Raw genomic sequence first — 14882 nt, 5'->3', positions numbered from 1 at the left:
AATAATATAAATTTACAAATGTGCAAACTTGCTATATGAAAATATTGTAAATATTATAAAGGGAGCATCAGTGACTAGTAAAGGAAGGCCAAAGGAATTAACTTGGGGACAAGGCCTTAACTGTCGTCCAGACTTAATTCATTCACACACTGGCATATGCTCCAAAATATTACATTACCCCACATTGTGAAAAGCTTTTCTGAGATTTCAAAGTTTTAAGAACCAAACCAAATTTTTGTATGAAAGTTCACCTAATTAAAATGTGGAAGTTTTCATGTGTCACTGCAGAAAAAGGAATTATGGGGTCCTTTTACTAAGGTGCGGGAAAATGGGCCCCACACTAGCGGCGGGGGCCATTTTTCCCACCCGCCAGGGCCCTTTTTACTGCAGCAGGTAAAAATGCACTCAGAGAAACCTGGCCATATGGTAAGAGAACTCTTACCGCATGGCCATGCGGCGGGGAGCCCTTACCGCCACTCATTGAGGAGGCGATAAGGGCTCTGCGGTAACTGGGCGGTGCGCGATGATGTCCGATTACAGCCGGGTTACCTCTGTGCAAGCCATTTCTGCGGATTCCCCCCCCCCCCCCCCCCCCCCCCCCGGAAATGGTATGTGGTCGGGGCAGAACTACCGCCGGCAGCCACGTTGGGCAAAAGACCCCCTTAGTTACTTTTTGACACAGTCCTGCAAAAGGTATATTCAATAACACCCACCACCAGTGGTGCTTGTAGTTCCAAAAGTAGTCAAACAACATAGCGTTTCGGCAGATCCTCGCCTGCTTCAGGAACTGTTGCTTCAGAGCAAAATACCCTGTATGAAAGACAATCCTGCAGTAGACTCCTCTTAAACCTGACACACAAAACCGTGCCTAATAAGATTTTCAAAATCCTTATGGCTTATCCCTTTGTACTGGGGAACCTTTTGGACTCTTTACAGAGCAGTTTAATACGTTTCGATCAAATAGATTTACTTTGCCATTCATGTATGTTTGTTTGTATTTTATTTTCCATGAAGGTTCATCGCTACATTTAAGGATGTCCGAATCACAGACTCCGAAGCAGTGATCCGTTGTCTAAAGGGCCATCGTCTGTATGTCGTGGCTGAGGCCTGCATCACCCAGAGACTGCCAGACCTGGGTAATTCAGCAAAGGTACAGTGAATCTATTTATTTAGATTTTGCTCACACCTTCTTCAGTAGTAGCTCAAGGTGATTTACATTCAGGTACTCTGGATATTTCTCTGTCCCAGGAGGTCTCACAATCTAAGTTTGAAACTGAGGCAGTGGAGGGTTAAGTGACTTGCCCAAGATCACAAGGAGCAGCAGTGGGATTTGAACCGGCCACCTCTGGATTGCAAGACCGGTGCTCTAACCACTAGGCCACTCCTCCACTCCACGCCATCTATGTTCATTGGCCTTCCAAATAACATTTTTTTAAGCAAACAGCACATTTAACACCCTGTGTAATAGGGAATGATAGTTTAGCTACTCTTAACAATTTATAAGCATAACAAAATCAGAGAAGTCAGTGTGTAATTTTACAAGTAATCTGTAAAAGTTTTAAAAAGATACAGATGTGAAATATTTGTTGCTACTGGTAAACATACAGTGATAAGGAGGTCTTCCTTTTGGGGGGTTAATTTTAAATGGCACCTAGGTTAAGTGAGCAAGAAGGTGCCCTATTCCGGTGCTAATTTATAACAAAAAACATAGATTCCATGGGTTACTATAGAACTCTGTAAGTCTAAGTATTTTGAAAATATGCCTCCATATCCTATATAATAAAAAGCACCTCCAACGTTCTGAAGCTGACTCCGTGGCACTGTGGCAGTGTAGGGTTTGTAAGTCTGTAACTCAGCGTTTCATTGACTCTCACTGTCCCGCAACTTCACAATAACGAGGAACCAATCAACAGTCTGTAAAAAAATGCCCAACCCGCCTGCCTGGTCCGTCATTGCCACCCAGCGATTCTCCTCTCTCCCCTACCCCTCCCCCCCAGGCACCCACCGAGTCTCCATCGCTCCTTTGAAAGCCCTGCCCGTCTGTAGCCTTCCCTTCCAGTTTGTTCCCTCCTAGTCCTGCCCTCGCGGAAAGAGGAAATGACGTCAGAAGGCGGGACTCAGAGGGAACGAACTCGAAGGAAAGGCTAAAGATGGGCAGGGCTTTCAAAGGAGTGACAAAGACTCGGTGGCTGGAGAGGGGGGGCAGGGGAGAGGAGAATCACTGGGTGGCTACAGGAGGGGCAGGGGACAGAGGAGAATTGCTGGGTGGCTGGATAGAGGGGGGGCAGGGGAGAGAAGAGAATTGCTGGGTGCCTGGAGGAGAGGGGCAGGGGAGACAGGAGAATCGCTGGGTGGCTACAGGGGGGACAGGGGACAGAGGAGAATCGCTGGGTGCTTGGAGGGGGAGCAGGGGAGAGAGAAGAATCGCTGCAGGACGTCAGACTCACAGAAACAGAAGCCTGCGCACCCTTCTACATGGAATGTTGCTAGTGGAATAGCAACATTCCATGTAGAATCTCCAATAGTAGCAACATTCTATGTAGAATCTCCAATAGTATCTATTTTATTTTTGTTACATTTGTACCCTGCGCTTTCCCACTCATGGCAGGCTCAATGCGGCTTACATGGGGCAATGGAGGGTTAAGTGACTTGCCCAGAGTCACAAGGAGCTGCATGTGCCTGAAGTGGGAATCGAACTCAGTTCCTCAGTTCCCCAGGACCAAAGTCCACCACCCTAACCACTAGGCCACTCCTCCACTGATGCTACTATTTGAGATTCTACATGGAATGTTGCTATTCCACTAGCAACATCGGCCCTTGCAGATCACCAATGTGGCCGCGCAGGCTTCTGCTTCTGTGAGTCTGACGTCCTGCACGTACGTGCAGGATGTCAGACTCACAGAAACAGAAGCCTGCGCAGCCTTCTACATGGAATGTTGCTAGTGGAATAGCAACATTCCATGTAGAATCTCCAATAGTAGCAACATTCCATGTAGAATCTCCAATAGTATCTATTTTAGTTTTGTTACATTTGTACCCTGCGCTTTCCCACTCATGGCAGGCTCAATGCGGCTTACATGGGGCAATGGAGGGTTAAGTGACTTGCCCAGAGTCACAAGGAGCTGCCTGTGACTGAAGTGGGAATCGAACTCAGTTCCCCAGGACCAAAGTCCACCACCCTAACCACTAGGCCACTCCTCCTCCTAGCGTATCTGGTTGTAAAAATGGTTTGGATAAGTTCCTGGAGGAAAAGTCCATAGTCTGCTATTGAGACAGACACGGGGAAGCCACTGCTTGCCTTGGGATTGGTAGCATGGAATGTTGCTACGCTATGGGACTCCGGAATGTGGCTACTATTTGGGTTTCTGCCAGGTACTTGTGACCTGGCTTGGCCACTGTTGGAAACGGGATACTGGGCTAGATGGACCATTGATCTGACCCAGTATGGCTACTCTTATGTGGTGTGGAGCTCATGGAACATCAGCTTAACTGGCTATGCACCCCAGAGTCCTCAGTGGGGCGGGGGGCAGGGGTGGCAATCCTAATCCACATTTGTCACTCCTTGAGCCTTGTGTGGGTTGAGGTCAAGGATGGTTGTGTGTCTCTTCCCCCCCCCCCCCCCCCCCCATAGCCAGAGGAATCCTGTTCTGAGGAGGAGAATGATGTGCAGTGGTTTTACTGTTCTAGCATGAGGAGCTGTTCTCTGGATGTCGGTTATCTTGCTGGGACTGTGTAAACCCTCCTAATGCATTTTCCCTTCACCATGCCCTGTCACAAATGTTCCTCTGAACTTGATTCTCTGAGGCATGAACTTCTCTGTTGCAGTGATGATCCCAGGTCGGCTGCCATCCGGGATGGATTGCCGATGTGCAACCCCCCCCCCCCCCCCCCCGGGTGCAGCACGACCCCCCCCCAGCGCGTCAACCACCCCACTCCCCCCCCCCCCCGGTGCATTTTTAGCTGCTGGGAGCAGCCGCATGGCTCTGCTGGCTCCCTGCTCCCTCTACCCCAGAACAGGAAGTAACCTGTTCCGGGGCAAAGGGAGCAGGGAACCAGCGGAGCCGACAGGCACACGGCTGCTCTGTACATCCCCCCCCCCCCCAAGCAGCGTGCATCCGGGGCAGACCACCGCCCCGCCCTTGGTACGCTGGCTGCTCTGTTGTCTTTTAAGGGGCTCCGGTGAGGATCACTGCCCATCCCCCCACCCTCGGCCTCTTCTCCTGGGAGTGGGCACTTGGTACCGCAGACCGGTCTGACACCTTTATAGTGTATCCCTGCAGCTGTCTTCTCTTTTGCGTTTGATACAGTGGGTGCTGTGGAGCCTGTGTTTCTCCTCTAGAACGTCGTCCGGGTGCTGTTCCATTTACCTTGTGGTTCCAAAGAAGGGAGGCTCCGTCCAGCCAATTCTGGATCTAAAGGGAGTCGGTATGTTCCCTGCAGGTCTCGCAGTTCTGCAAGGTTGAGAGATTAGGTAGCTATGGGAGTTCTGTGCCCCCCCCTACTGAAAATGGTAGAGAGCCAGAGAGGACACATTTCAACCAGGCAAACTAGAGGAGGTCAGTTGAAACTTACGTACCGCAGTCTGTTACTATGTAAACAGAGAGGAGTCCATTTATAGAGTGAATCATAATTTCACCCTCAAGTACTGACTGTGGAGGGGAGGGGATGGTTTATTTGGCTGACATTTATTTAGTGAGGTAACATAAAAAGCTCTTAATTGACCTTCTGAGCTAGGTCATCAGCCTTTTAAATATTTCAGAGCAGAGCGAGGAATTATATATAACTAGTAAAAAAGGCCCGTTTCTGGAACGAATGAAACGAGCACTAGCAAGGTTTTCCTGGGAGTGTGTACGTTTGAGAGAGAGAGCCAGAGAGAATGTGCGGGTGTGTGACAGAGTGAGACTGTCTGTGTGACAGTGTGTGTGTGAGAATGAGAGTGTGTGACAGGGCCCCCTCCCCTGTTCCTAATGCCCCTCACCCCGTTCCCTCCCCTCCTTTTCCTCCTCCTTCCCACACTTCGGGTTCCTTAAGGCTTTCAAAAGTCTATGTACCCCCGTGGCCCTAACACCCAGTATCTGGATACCCCACTGCTTTCCTCCTCACCCCTCCCCCAAGATGTAATACTTTCACGTCCTTCATTTTTTTTTTTTAAGTGTCCTATCTACCCTGTGTACAAATGCCCAGCATTCAGATTGTGTTCCTCTCGTAAATTTTCATTTCTTTCATTCATTCAGAACTTGCCCCCCCCCCCCCCCCCCCCCGAACACTTTTGGTTCCTTCAGTCTTTTAAAACTCTCCTATGTACCCTGTGTGCTAATGGCCAGCATTGAGATTGTTTTTCTGTCCCAAATTTGCATGTCTTTCAGTCATTCACAACCCCCCCCCCCCTTCTCCAGTTTAACACTTTGGTTTCCTTCAGTCTTTTAAAACTCTCCTATCTACCCTGTGTCCTAATGGCCAGCATTCAGATTGTTTTCCTTTCCCAAATGTTCATGCCTTTCAGTCCTTCAGAACTCCCCCCTCCCCCCATTTAAAACTTTCGGTTCCTTCAGTCTTTTAAAACTCTCCTATCAACCCTGTGTCCTAATGGCCAGCACTCAGATTGTTTTGCTTTGCCAAATTGTCTGTCACTGATGTCACTGAGGTCAGTGCGTGCCTGCCTAGCAGACCACTTCCGGCAGGCACGGTCCCAGGCACATCCTGTTGGAGGTGAGAATTATTATATAGGATCCTCTATAAACAGGAACATCCATAATACAAACAGAAAGATTTGTTAACGTGATAGAATCCAATAAATCAATATTCGTATTTTATAAAACCTGCCCCTCTCCCCCCAATCCGCAACTCTCTGAATATCAAACATATAAACGGCGAGTGACCGTACTCACTCACAAATGCGCAGTAGAGACTTCCCTGTCTGTCCTGCCCCCGTGTCAATACATGATGACAGGGGGGGGGGACAGAGAGGGAAACTGCGTGAAGGGGAGGGAACCGCCGAGGTCGCCACCGCAACCCCCCCCCCCCCTGAGGTCGCCACCACTGGTACCCCCCCCCCCCCCCGGAGTCGCCGCTGCTGCCACCCCTCCACCCAGCCGTCTCTTCGCTATTCAACTTACATCTCCGCAGCAGGCAGTACAGCTGAGCTGCCGTTAGCCTTCCTTCCCTGCCTGTGTCCTGCCCTCGCTGACGTTACGTCACACGAGGGAGGGACACAGGCAGAGAAGGAAGGCCGACGGGAGCTCAGCTGATCTCTGCCTGCTGCGGAGATGTAAGTTGAATAGCGAAGAGATGGGCCGGGTGGGGGGGCGGCGACCCACCAGCCCGTTTTAACGGGCTCAACTGCTAGTGTCCAATATTTCATGAGAGGTCTTTGTCGGAGTGAGTATTTTAGTGCAAATATTGCTGTATAGGGACCAGTCAGCAGCTGGGGAAGATGTAGACTGGAGAGGTATTGCTTAGCCCTGCTGTGGTTGTCTCCAGAGTAGCAAGCTCTGCCTTTTTCTACCCTCTCGTTTCCATTCTAGACAGTGAATGTGTGGGCAGTGATAGCCACTATCGTTCTCTTCTCCGATTGCGTCCTGGACATTCAGAAGTTGCTGGAATGCCTGAGGAAACCCAGCTCCCCCTTGGCCTTATCCGAGATCACTGAAATTTTGTATTGCCTAGCCACACTGCTATATGCCATGAGGAGAAAAGACATTAATATCAGCAACAGGTAACGTAGGATTTGTTACTTGTGGAGGGCTTAAGCTAGCGTTTTAGTTGTAGTAAACCAGAGACTAGCTTAAAATGCAGTCCAGGCTTGCATTGCACTGTAATTTAGTTTACTTATCTTTATAGCCCGCATATCCAAGTGTCAATCTACAAAGAGAACAGGGTATGATAAACATAATAATACATAAAAATGCACCTGGACAATATCACGGGAAATTAATATTTCATTACATGCCACTAACTTCTCTTAAGCAGTCTAAGTACCCTGTTTACTAAGGTGCATTAGCATTTTTAACGCGCCTACAATTAGCTTGCGCACTAACCGTGTAGGCGCCTATAGGAATATTGTAGGTGCGTACATGGTTAACAGGCGTACATGGTTAACGCTCGTTAAAAATGCTAACACACCTATAATGCAGCTTAGTATAAAATAGGTGAGCTTTAAGGGACCTCCTGAAATTGCCCAAATCCTTCTCTGTCTTTGGCATGGAGGGCATTCCAGAGCAAAGGAGCTGGGACGTGGAATGTCTTAGCCGTCCCTCTTGGAACACAACCGCATACTGGGGACATATGGGCTAAGCCCAATAATGTAGTGTAATATAATGTAATCAAATTTTAGAAGGACATAATTTTTATAGTCGCTCCTTCGTGCAGTTTGAGAGTTTCCTGAACGCTGTGCTCTTTGCTGGATGTTCAAGGACGATCAGATGCTTTCAGAAATACCCAGCAGAGGGTTCAGTCACTGCCCAGAAGAGGAGGTGAAGAATGTCTGGTGTGCTGTGCACAGGGCAGCATCTTAATTTCTGCTGGGCTGGGATCTCTTTAAATATTATTTTCCCCCTAAGGTTTATGTTGATGTTGGACACTCAGTAATTCGTGTATATGTGTTGTTAGGATCCACTACAATGTCTTCTATTGTTTGAATCTGTTGGAGCACACTGGTCCTTTCTGGGAAGGAACAAGTTCAGAACAATCAAGTTCAGTGTATGGAAACACTTGCTTCAGGTATATTGGAATTTTTCTGTCATTAAGAACATAAAGAGTAGCCATAGTGGGTCAGACCAATGATCCCTCTAGCCCAGTATCCTGTTTTCCAAACAGTGGCCAAGCCAGGTCACAAGTACTTGGCAGAAACCCAAATCGTGTCAAAATTCCATGTAGAATCCCAAAGAATAGCAAGGTTCTGGAATCCTAAAGAGTGACAATTCCATGTAGAATCTCAGAGTAGCAACATTCCATACTACAAATCCCAGGCCAAGCAGTTGCTTCCCATGTCTGTCTCAATAGCGGACTATGGACTTTTCCTCCAGGAACCTGGCCAAACCTAAACCCAGATAACGCTAACTGCTGTTACCACATCCTTCGGCAGAGAGTTCCAGAGCTTAACTATTCATTGAGTGCCAACAGAGATACCATAAAAGTCACCACTGCCTGAGCCAGAGTAGCATCTTGCAGAATGTGGAAGACAAGAGCAGTGGTTCTAAGTGGCATGAGCTGCTTTTTTTTTTTTTTTTAGGACAAGCAGTTTGATGAACTGCTCTTCTATTAATAAAGGGTAGTAACATTATAAATCACTAAACAGGCAATAAACACAAAGGAATCCTGTTTAGAAGGAATGGATCCACAGAATCTTAGCGGAGATTAGGTGGCGACGCCGGTAATTGGGAAGCAAAACCAGTGCTGGGCAGACTTCTACGGTCTGTGCCCTGATCTGCCGTCATTTACTATGTTAGTATGTTACTGTTTGGGGTTCTACATGGAATGTTGCTACTAATTGGGATTCCAGAATCTTCAGAACTTCTAGTAGAGGAACAGTGCTGGGCAGACTTCTACGGTCTATGCCCTGATCGTGACTGACTAGATAGGGACCGACTGGAGTGTAAATTTTAAGGGGCTTCGACGATAGCTTCAGAACTTTTAGTACAAGAAGAGTGCTGGGCAGACTTCTACGGTCTGTGCCCTGAGAATGGCAAGGACAAATCAAACTCGGGTATAAAGTATCACATACCATGTAAAATGAGTTTATCTTGTTGGGCAGACTCGATGGACCGTACTGGTCTTTATCTGCCGTCATTTACTATGTTACTATAATAACACAGTACGTACTCAAAACGAAATTTTTGTGGGAAAAAGGAGAACCCTCAGTTTAAATAGACGGTCTGGCACACAATGTGCTCCGGAACGCTTCACTAACAGCGATTTCTGAGACCCACTTCGGTCCTACCCGCTGAAGCAACTTTTACCATCTATGTCTATAACATCCTAGGGTATCTCCGTTTTATATAACATTGCACAAAATAGTGAATTGTGTTAAACATAGTGCTCGTGTGTCCAAAAACTGTTATTCCAAATTTGTCCTCTATTAAAAATGTGCTTACCTCAACAATGCTTATTGAATGGCCTGTTACTTCATGGCTCAACGAGGTGACCCATTTTGCTTCTTCCTCGGGAGCCATCCACCAAACTTGTCTGCTGAATCACAAAGCTCATTTCCCCACATCGCTGCCTTGAAACAGTTTTATTATGTAAAATGGAGATAGCCCGGGATGTTACTTATGTTTTTTCTTTTTAATCTCAGGTCTGCAGTTGAAATAAAGCTAACCCATGAACAGACTCTGATTCTAAACCACGACATTGCCCCAGGAGAAGTGGCTAAAATTATGGCATTTGCAGGTAAGGAAGGGATAACTGAAGTGATAAAGTTCTAATGGTTTGTTTTTTCTATTGGGTTTTGTTTTGGGTGGTTTGTTTTTTTTTGGGTGGGGGGGTGTTTTTCTAACACTACTACTACTACTTATCATTTCTATAGCGCTACTAGACGTACACAGCGCTGTACACTTGAACATGAAGAGACAGTCCCTGCTCGCCAGAGCTTACAATCTAATTAGGACAGATAAACAGGACAAATAAGGGATAAGAACAAAGAGTAGCAAGATTCCAGAATCCCAAAGAGTAGCAAGATTCCGGAATCTCAAAGAGTAGCAAGATTCTGGAATCCCAAACAGTAGCAAGATTCCGGAATCCCAAACAGTAGCAAGATTCTGGAATCCCAAACAGTAGCAAGATTCCGGAATTACTACTACTACTGCTACTGTTTAGCATTTCTATAGCGCTACAAGGCGTACGCAGCGCTGCACAAACATAGAAGAAAGACAGTCCCTGCTCAAAGAGCTTACAATCTAATAGACAAAAAATAAAGTAAGCAAATCAATTAATGTGTACAGGAAGGAGGAGAGGAGGGTAGATTGTAAGCTGTTTGAGCAAGGACTGTCTTTCTTCTATGTTTGTACAGCGCTGCGTATGCCTTGTAGCGCTATAGAAATGCTAAATAGTAGTAGTAGTAGGCGAGTGGTTACAAGTGGTTACGAGTCAAAAGCAATGTTAAAGAGGTGGGCTTTCAGTCTAGATTTAAAGGTGGCCAAGGATGGGGCAAGACGTAGGGGCTCAGGAAGTTTATTCCAGGCGTAGGGTGCAGCGAGACAGAAGGCGTGAAGTCTGGAGTTGGCAGTAGTGGAGAAGGGAACAGATGAGAAGGACTTATCCATGGAGCGGAGTGCACGGGAAGGGGTGTAGGGAAGGACGAGTGTGGAGAGATACTGGGGAGCAGCAGACTGAGTACATTTATAGGTTAGTAGAAGAAGGAATCACAGACTACTACTACTTATCATTTCTATAGCGCTACTAGACATATGCAGCGCTGTATACTTGAACATGAAGAGACAGTCCCTGCTCGACAGAGCTTTCAATCTAATTAGGACAGACAAACAGAACAAATAAGGGATAAGGACAAAGAGTAGCAAGATTCCGGAATCTCAAACAGTAGCAAGATTCCATACAGAATTTCAAATACTACTACAACTACTTATCATTTCTATAGCGCTACTAGACATACGCAGCACTGTACACTTGAACATGAAGAGACAGTCCCTGCTTGACAGAGCTTACAATCTAATTAGGACAGACAAACAGGACAAATAAGGGATAAGGACAAAGAGTAGCAAGATTCCGGAATCCCAAAGAGTAGCAAGATTCCATACAGAATCCTAAAGAGTAGCAAGATTCCGGAATCCCAAAGAGTAGCAAGATTCCATACAGAATCTCAAATACTACTACTACTACTACTACTTATCATTTCTATAGCACTACAAGACGTACGCAGCGCTGTACACTTGAACATGAAGAGACAGTCCCTGCTCGACACAGCTTACAATCTAATTAGGACAAACAGGACAGACGAGATAAAAGAATATTAAAATGAGGATGATAAAATAAGGGTTCTGAACAAGTGAATAAGGGTTAGGAGTTAAAAGCAGAATCAAGAGGAGGGGCAGAATTTCCCTGCTGCTTGTTTTTTTTTTTTTTTAACATTCCGGTCAATATTGAGCTGGTGGAGGTCATAGTGATTTTTTTTTTTTAAACTACGCTGAACATGTCGGGCTAAATTAAACATGGATGCTCAGTACCAAATCATGTCTGGGCACCAGCATTGAATATTCAGGTCTGACAAGTCTGCTCCTGACTGTTGGAATTTATGCAGGTCCTGGCAGAGGTTCAGCTGGGATCCACAACGGTATTCTTTCCCAGGCCTGTCTTTACCTTCCATGGTGGTCCAGCAGGAGTGATCACTGTTCACTCCTAAGCATGCCAGCTGCTTCCTTAAAATGGCTGCCGTGACCGTCCCGTGACATTCAGGTATACTGGGGTGTTTCTCTGTTGCTGGAGGGCTTACAATCTAATTTTGTACCTAAGGCAATGGAGGGTCTATAAAATGAGTGGAGTTGAACGGGTAGATGTGAAGCGTCTGTTCACACTTTCCAAAAATACTAGGACTAGGGGGCATGCGATGAAGCTACAATGTAGTAAATTTAAAACGAATCGGAGAAATTTTTCTTCACTCAACGTGTAATTAAACTCTGGAATTCGGTGCCAGAGAATGTGGTAAAGGCGGTTAGCTTAGCAGAGCTTTAAAAAAGGTTTGGACGGCTTCCTAAAGGGAAAGTCCATAGACCGTTGTTAAATGGACTTGGGGAAAATCCACTATTTCTGGGATAAGCAGTATAAAATGCTTTGTACATTTTTGGGATCTTGCCGGGTATTTGTGACCTGGATTGGCCACTGTTGGAAACAGGATGCTGGGCTCGATGGACCTTTGGTCTTTCCCAGTATGGCAATACTTATGTACTTATGTAAGGGACTTGCCCAAGATCTCATGGAGCAGCAGTAGCATGAGTCCTTGGCTAAAAGGCATGGATGGAGCTTGGCTCCTTTCAGAGCCTGGTTTACCAGCCAGTTGCTGCTGCTCTGAAGTGACTAGTTAGAGTTGACAGGCATGGGTTGTTGGAAGCCATGTGAGTTTCCAGCAGGTTGATTTAATGGAGACGTGCAACGAGGTGAAGGCTGAGGTAATCCCAGCACAGCGGAAGACGTATTGAATGAAGAGGGTATTAAAGGAATCCCAAAAACTATTTGTTAAGCCACCTACTCTCTGTTTTGGTATGGGATTTGCGTTGCATACCGTACGAAGAGACTTGCAGACCTGAACATGCATACCTTGGAGGAAAGGAGAGAGTAGGATTGCGTGGCCAGTATTCTCAGTGGAGGAGGGTAGTTAGTGGGGTCCCGCAGGGGTCTGTGCTGGGTCCGTTGCTTTTTAATGTATTTATAAATGACCTAGAGATGGGAATAACTAGTGAGGTAATTAAATTCGCCGATGACACAAAATTATTCAGGGTTGTCAAGTCGCAGGAGGAATGTGAACGATTACAGGAGGACCTTGCGAGACTGGGAGAATGGGCGTGCAAGTGGCAGATGAAGTTCAATGTTGACAAGTGCAAAGTGATGCATGTGGGTAAGAGGAACCCGAATTATAGCTACGTCTTGCAAGGTTCCACGTTAGGAGTTACGGATCAAGAAAGGGATCTGGGTGTCGTCGTCGATGATACGCTGAAACCTTCTGCTCAGTGTGCTGCTGCGGCTAGGAAAGTGAATAGAATGTTGGGTGTTATTAGGAAGGGTATGGAGTCCAGGTGTGCGGATGTTATAATGCCGTTGTATCGCTCCATGGTGCGACCGCACCTGGAGTATTGTGTTCAGTACTGGTCTCCGTATCTCAAAAAAGATATAGTAGAATTGGAAAAGGTACAGCGAAGGGCGACGAAAATGATAGTGGGGATGGGACGACTTTCCTATGAAGAGAGGCTGAGAAGGCTAGGGCTTTTCAGCTTGGAGAAGAGACGGCTGAGGGGAGATATGATAGAAGTGTATAAAATAATGAGTGGAATGGATCGGGTGGATGTGAAGCGACTGTTCACGCTATCCAAAAATACTAGGACTAGAGGGCATGAGTTGAAGCTACAGTGTGGTAAATTTAAAACGAATCGGAGAAAATTTTTCTTCACCCAACGTGTAATTAGACTCTGGAATTCGTTGCCGGAGAACGTGGTACAGGCGGTTAGCTTGACGGAGTTTAAAAAGGGGTTAGATAGATTCCTAAAGGACAAGTCCATAGACCGCTATTAAATGGACTTGGAAAAATTCCGCATTTTTAGGTATAACTTGTCTGGAATGTTTTTACGTTTAGGGAGCGTGCCAGGTGCCCTTGACCTGGATTGGCCACTGTCGGTGACAGGATGCTGGGCTAGATGGACCTTTGGTCTTTCCCAGTATGGCACTACTTATGTACTTATGTAGGGGTGACATGATACAGGCGTTCAAATATTTGAAAGGAATTAATCCGCAAACTAACCTTTTCCGGAGACGGGAAGGCGGTAGAACTAGAGGACATGAATTGAGGTTGAAGGGTGGGCAGACTCAGGAGTACTATCAGGAACCATTTTTTCACGGCGGTGGACATGTGGAATGCCCTCTTGCGGGAGGTGGTGGAGATGAAAACGGTAACAGAATTCAAACATACGTGGGATAAACACAGAGGAATCCTATTTAGAAGGAATGGATCCGCAGAATCTTAGCGGAGATTGGGTGGCAACACTGGTAATTGGGAAGCAAAACCGGTGCTGAGCAGACTTGTACGGTCTACGCCCTGAGAATGGCTAGGGCAAATCATACTCAGGTATACATATAAAGTATCATATACCATGTAAAATGAGTTTACCTTGTTGGGCAGACTGGATGGTCTTTATCTGCTGTCATTTCATTTCATTTACTATGTTTTTTTTATTTTTTTAGGTACCGGCAAGACGTTTACGTTGACAAAGTATGCAGAGAAGAGGCCCAATCTCAAATTCCTCTATGTGGCATTTAACAGGTCCATTGTGGAGCAGGCTAGACGAGTCTTTCCTTCCAACGTTGTGTGCAAAACGTTCCATGCACTGGCCTTCGCATGCACGGGCAGACTGTAAGTGGGGTCGGGTTCAGTCTAAGTTGCTCATGCTGGAATCTAGTGAAGAATGTTTCATGGAGTCAATGGCTGTCCCATGTCTAGATCAGAAGTGCCATTGGCCAGCGTGTCTGACTGCTGTAGTACAAAGTAGCCACTGAAAGTAATATACTGAGCGGAGAGGCAGAGGGTGTTTCCTGTTGCAAATGTTAAATATCGCTGGACCAGTGGAAAAGATATACGTTTGTATCTGAACGAAAAAAAACTGTTGTCCAGCACGCATAAATCTTTGAAAGGCCTGAGTGTGTTTGCATTCCAGAGTCTAAAACATGTAGTGCAAATCCAGTGCCTTTTCTCATGAGCACAATTCTCCCTGGACAGCTCTTTCATCGGGCACTCTGCATTCTCTCAGAAACAGACCATTTAACCCTCCATTTAAAAAAAAAAAAAAAATTGGGCCAACAGAAAGGTAAAGGATAATTCCTTAATGCTAAATACATAAGTGTTGCCAAAAGTCCATCAAGCCCAGCATCCTGTTTCCAACAGTGGCCAATCCAGGTGAAAAATACCTGGCAAGATCCCAAAAAAGTACAAAACATTTTATGCTGCTTATCCCAGAAATAAGCAGTGGAGTTTCCCCAAGTCCATTTTAAAAATGGTCTATGGACTTTTCCTTTAGGAAGCTGTCCAAACCTTTTTTTAAACCCCGCTAAGTGAACTGCCTGTACCACATTCTCTGGCAATGAATTCCAGAGTTTAATTACACGTTGAGTGAAGAAATATTTTCTCCAACTTGTTTTAAATTTACAACTTTGTAGCTTCATCGAATGCC

General features: G+C 46.1%; 1 protein-coding gene across 3 annotated transcripts in view; it reads left to right on the top strand.

The window, feature by feature from the left end:
• The window catches only part of LOC115478935 (F-box DNA helicase 1-like), an 87833-nt gene that overhangs the window by 13430 nt on the left and 59521 nt on the right, over window positions 1-14882 (top strand). For all 3 annotated transcript variants that reach the window (XM_030216593.1, XM_030216594.1, XM_030216592.1), the window contains 5 exons: window positions 1015-1150; window positions 6525-6715; window positions 7609-7719; window positions 9293-9387; window positions 13900-14068. In XM_030216593.1, coding sequence (XP_030072453.1) covers window positions 1015-1150; window positions 6525-6715; window positions 7609-7719; window positions 9293-9387; window positions 13900-14068 — 702 coding nt within the window. The remainder of the gene's footprint in view (window positions 1-1014; window positions 1151-6524; window positions 6716-7608; window positions 7720-9292; window positions 9388-13899; window positions 14069-14882) is intronic.

Source organism: Microcaecilia unicolor, chromosome 10, assembly GCF_901765095.1.
Source record: "Microcaecilia unicolor chromosome 10, aMicUni1.1, whole genome shotgun sequence".
Lineage (NCBI taxonomy): Eukaryota > Metazoa > Chordata > Amphibia > Gymnophiona > Siphonopidae > Microcaecilia > Microcaecilia unicolor.
The sequence above is the reverse complement of the archived record's forward strand: the minus strand, read 5'-3'. Positions and strand labels throughout refer to the sequence as shown.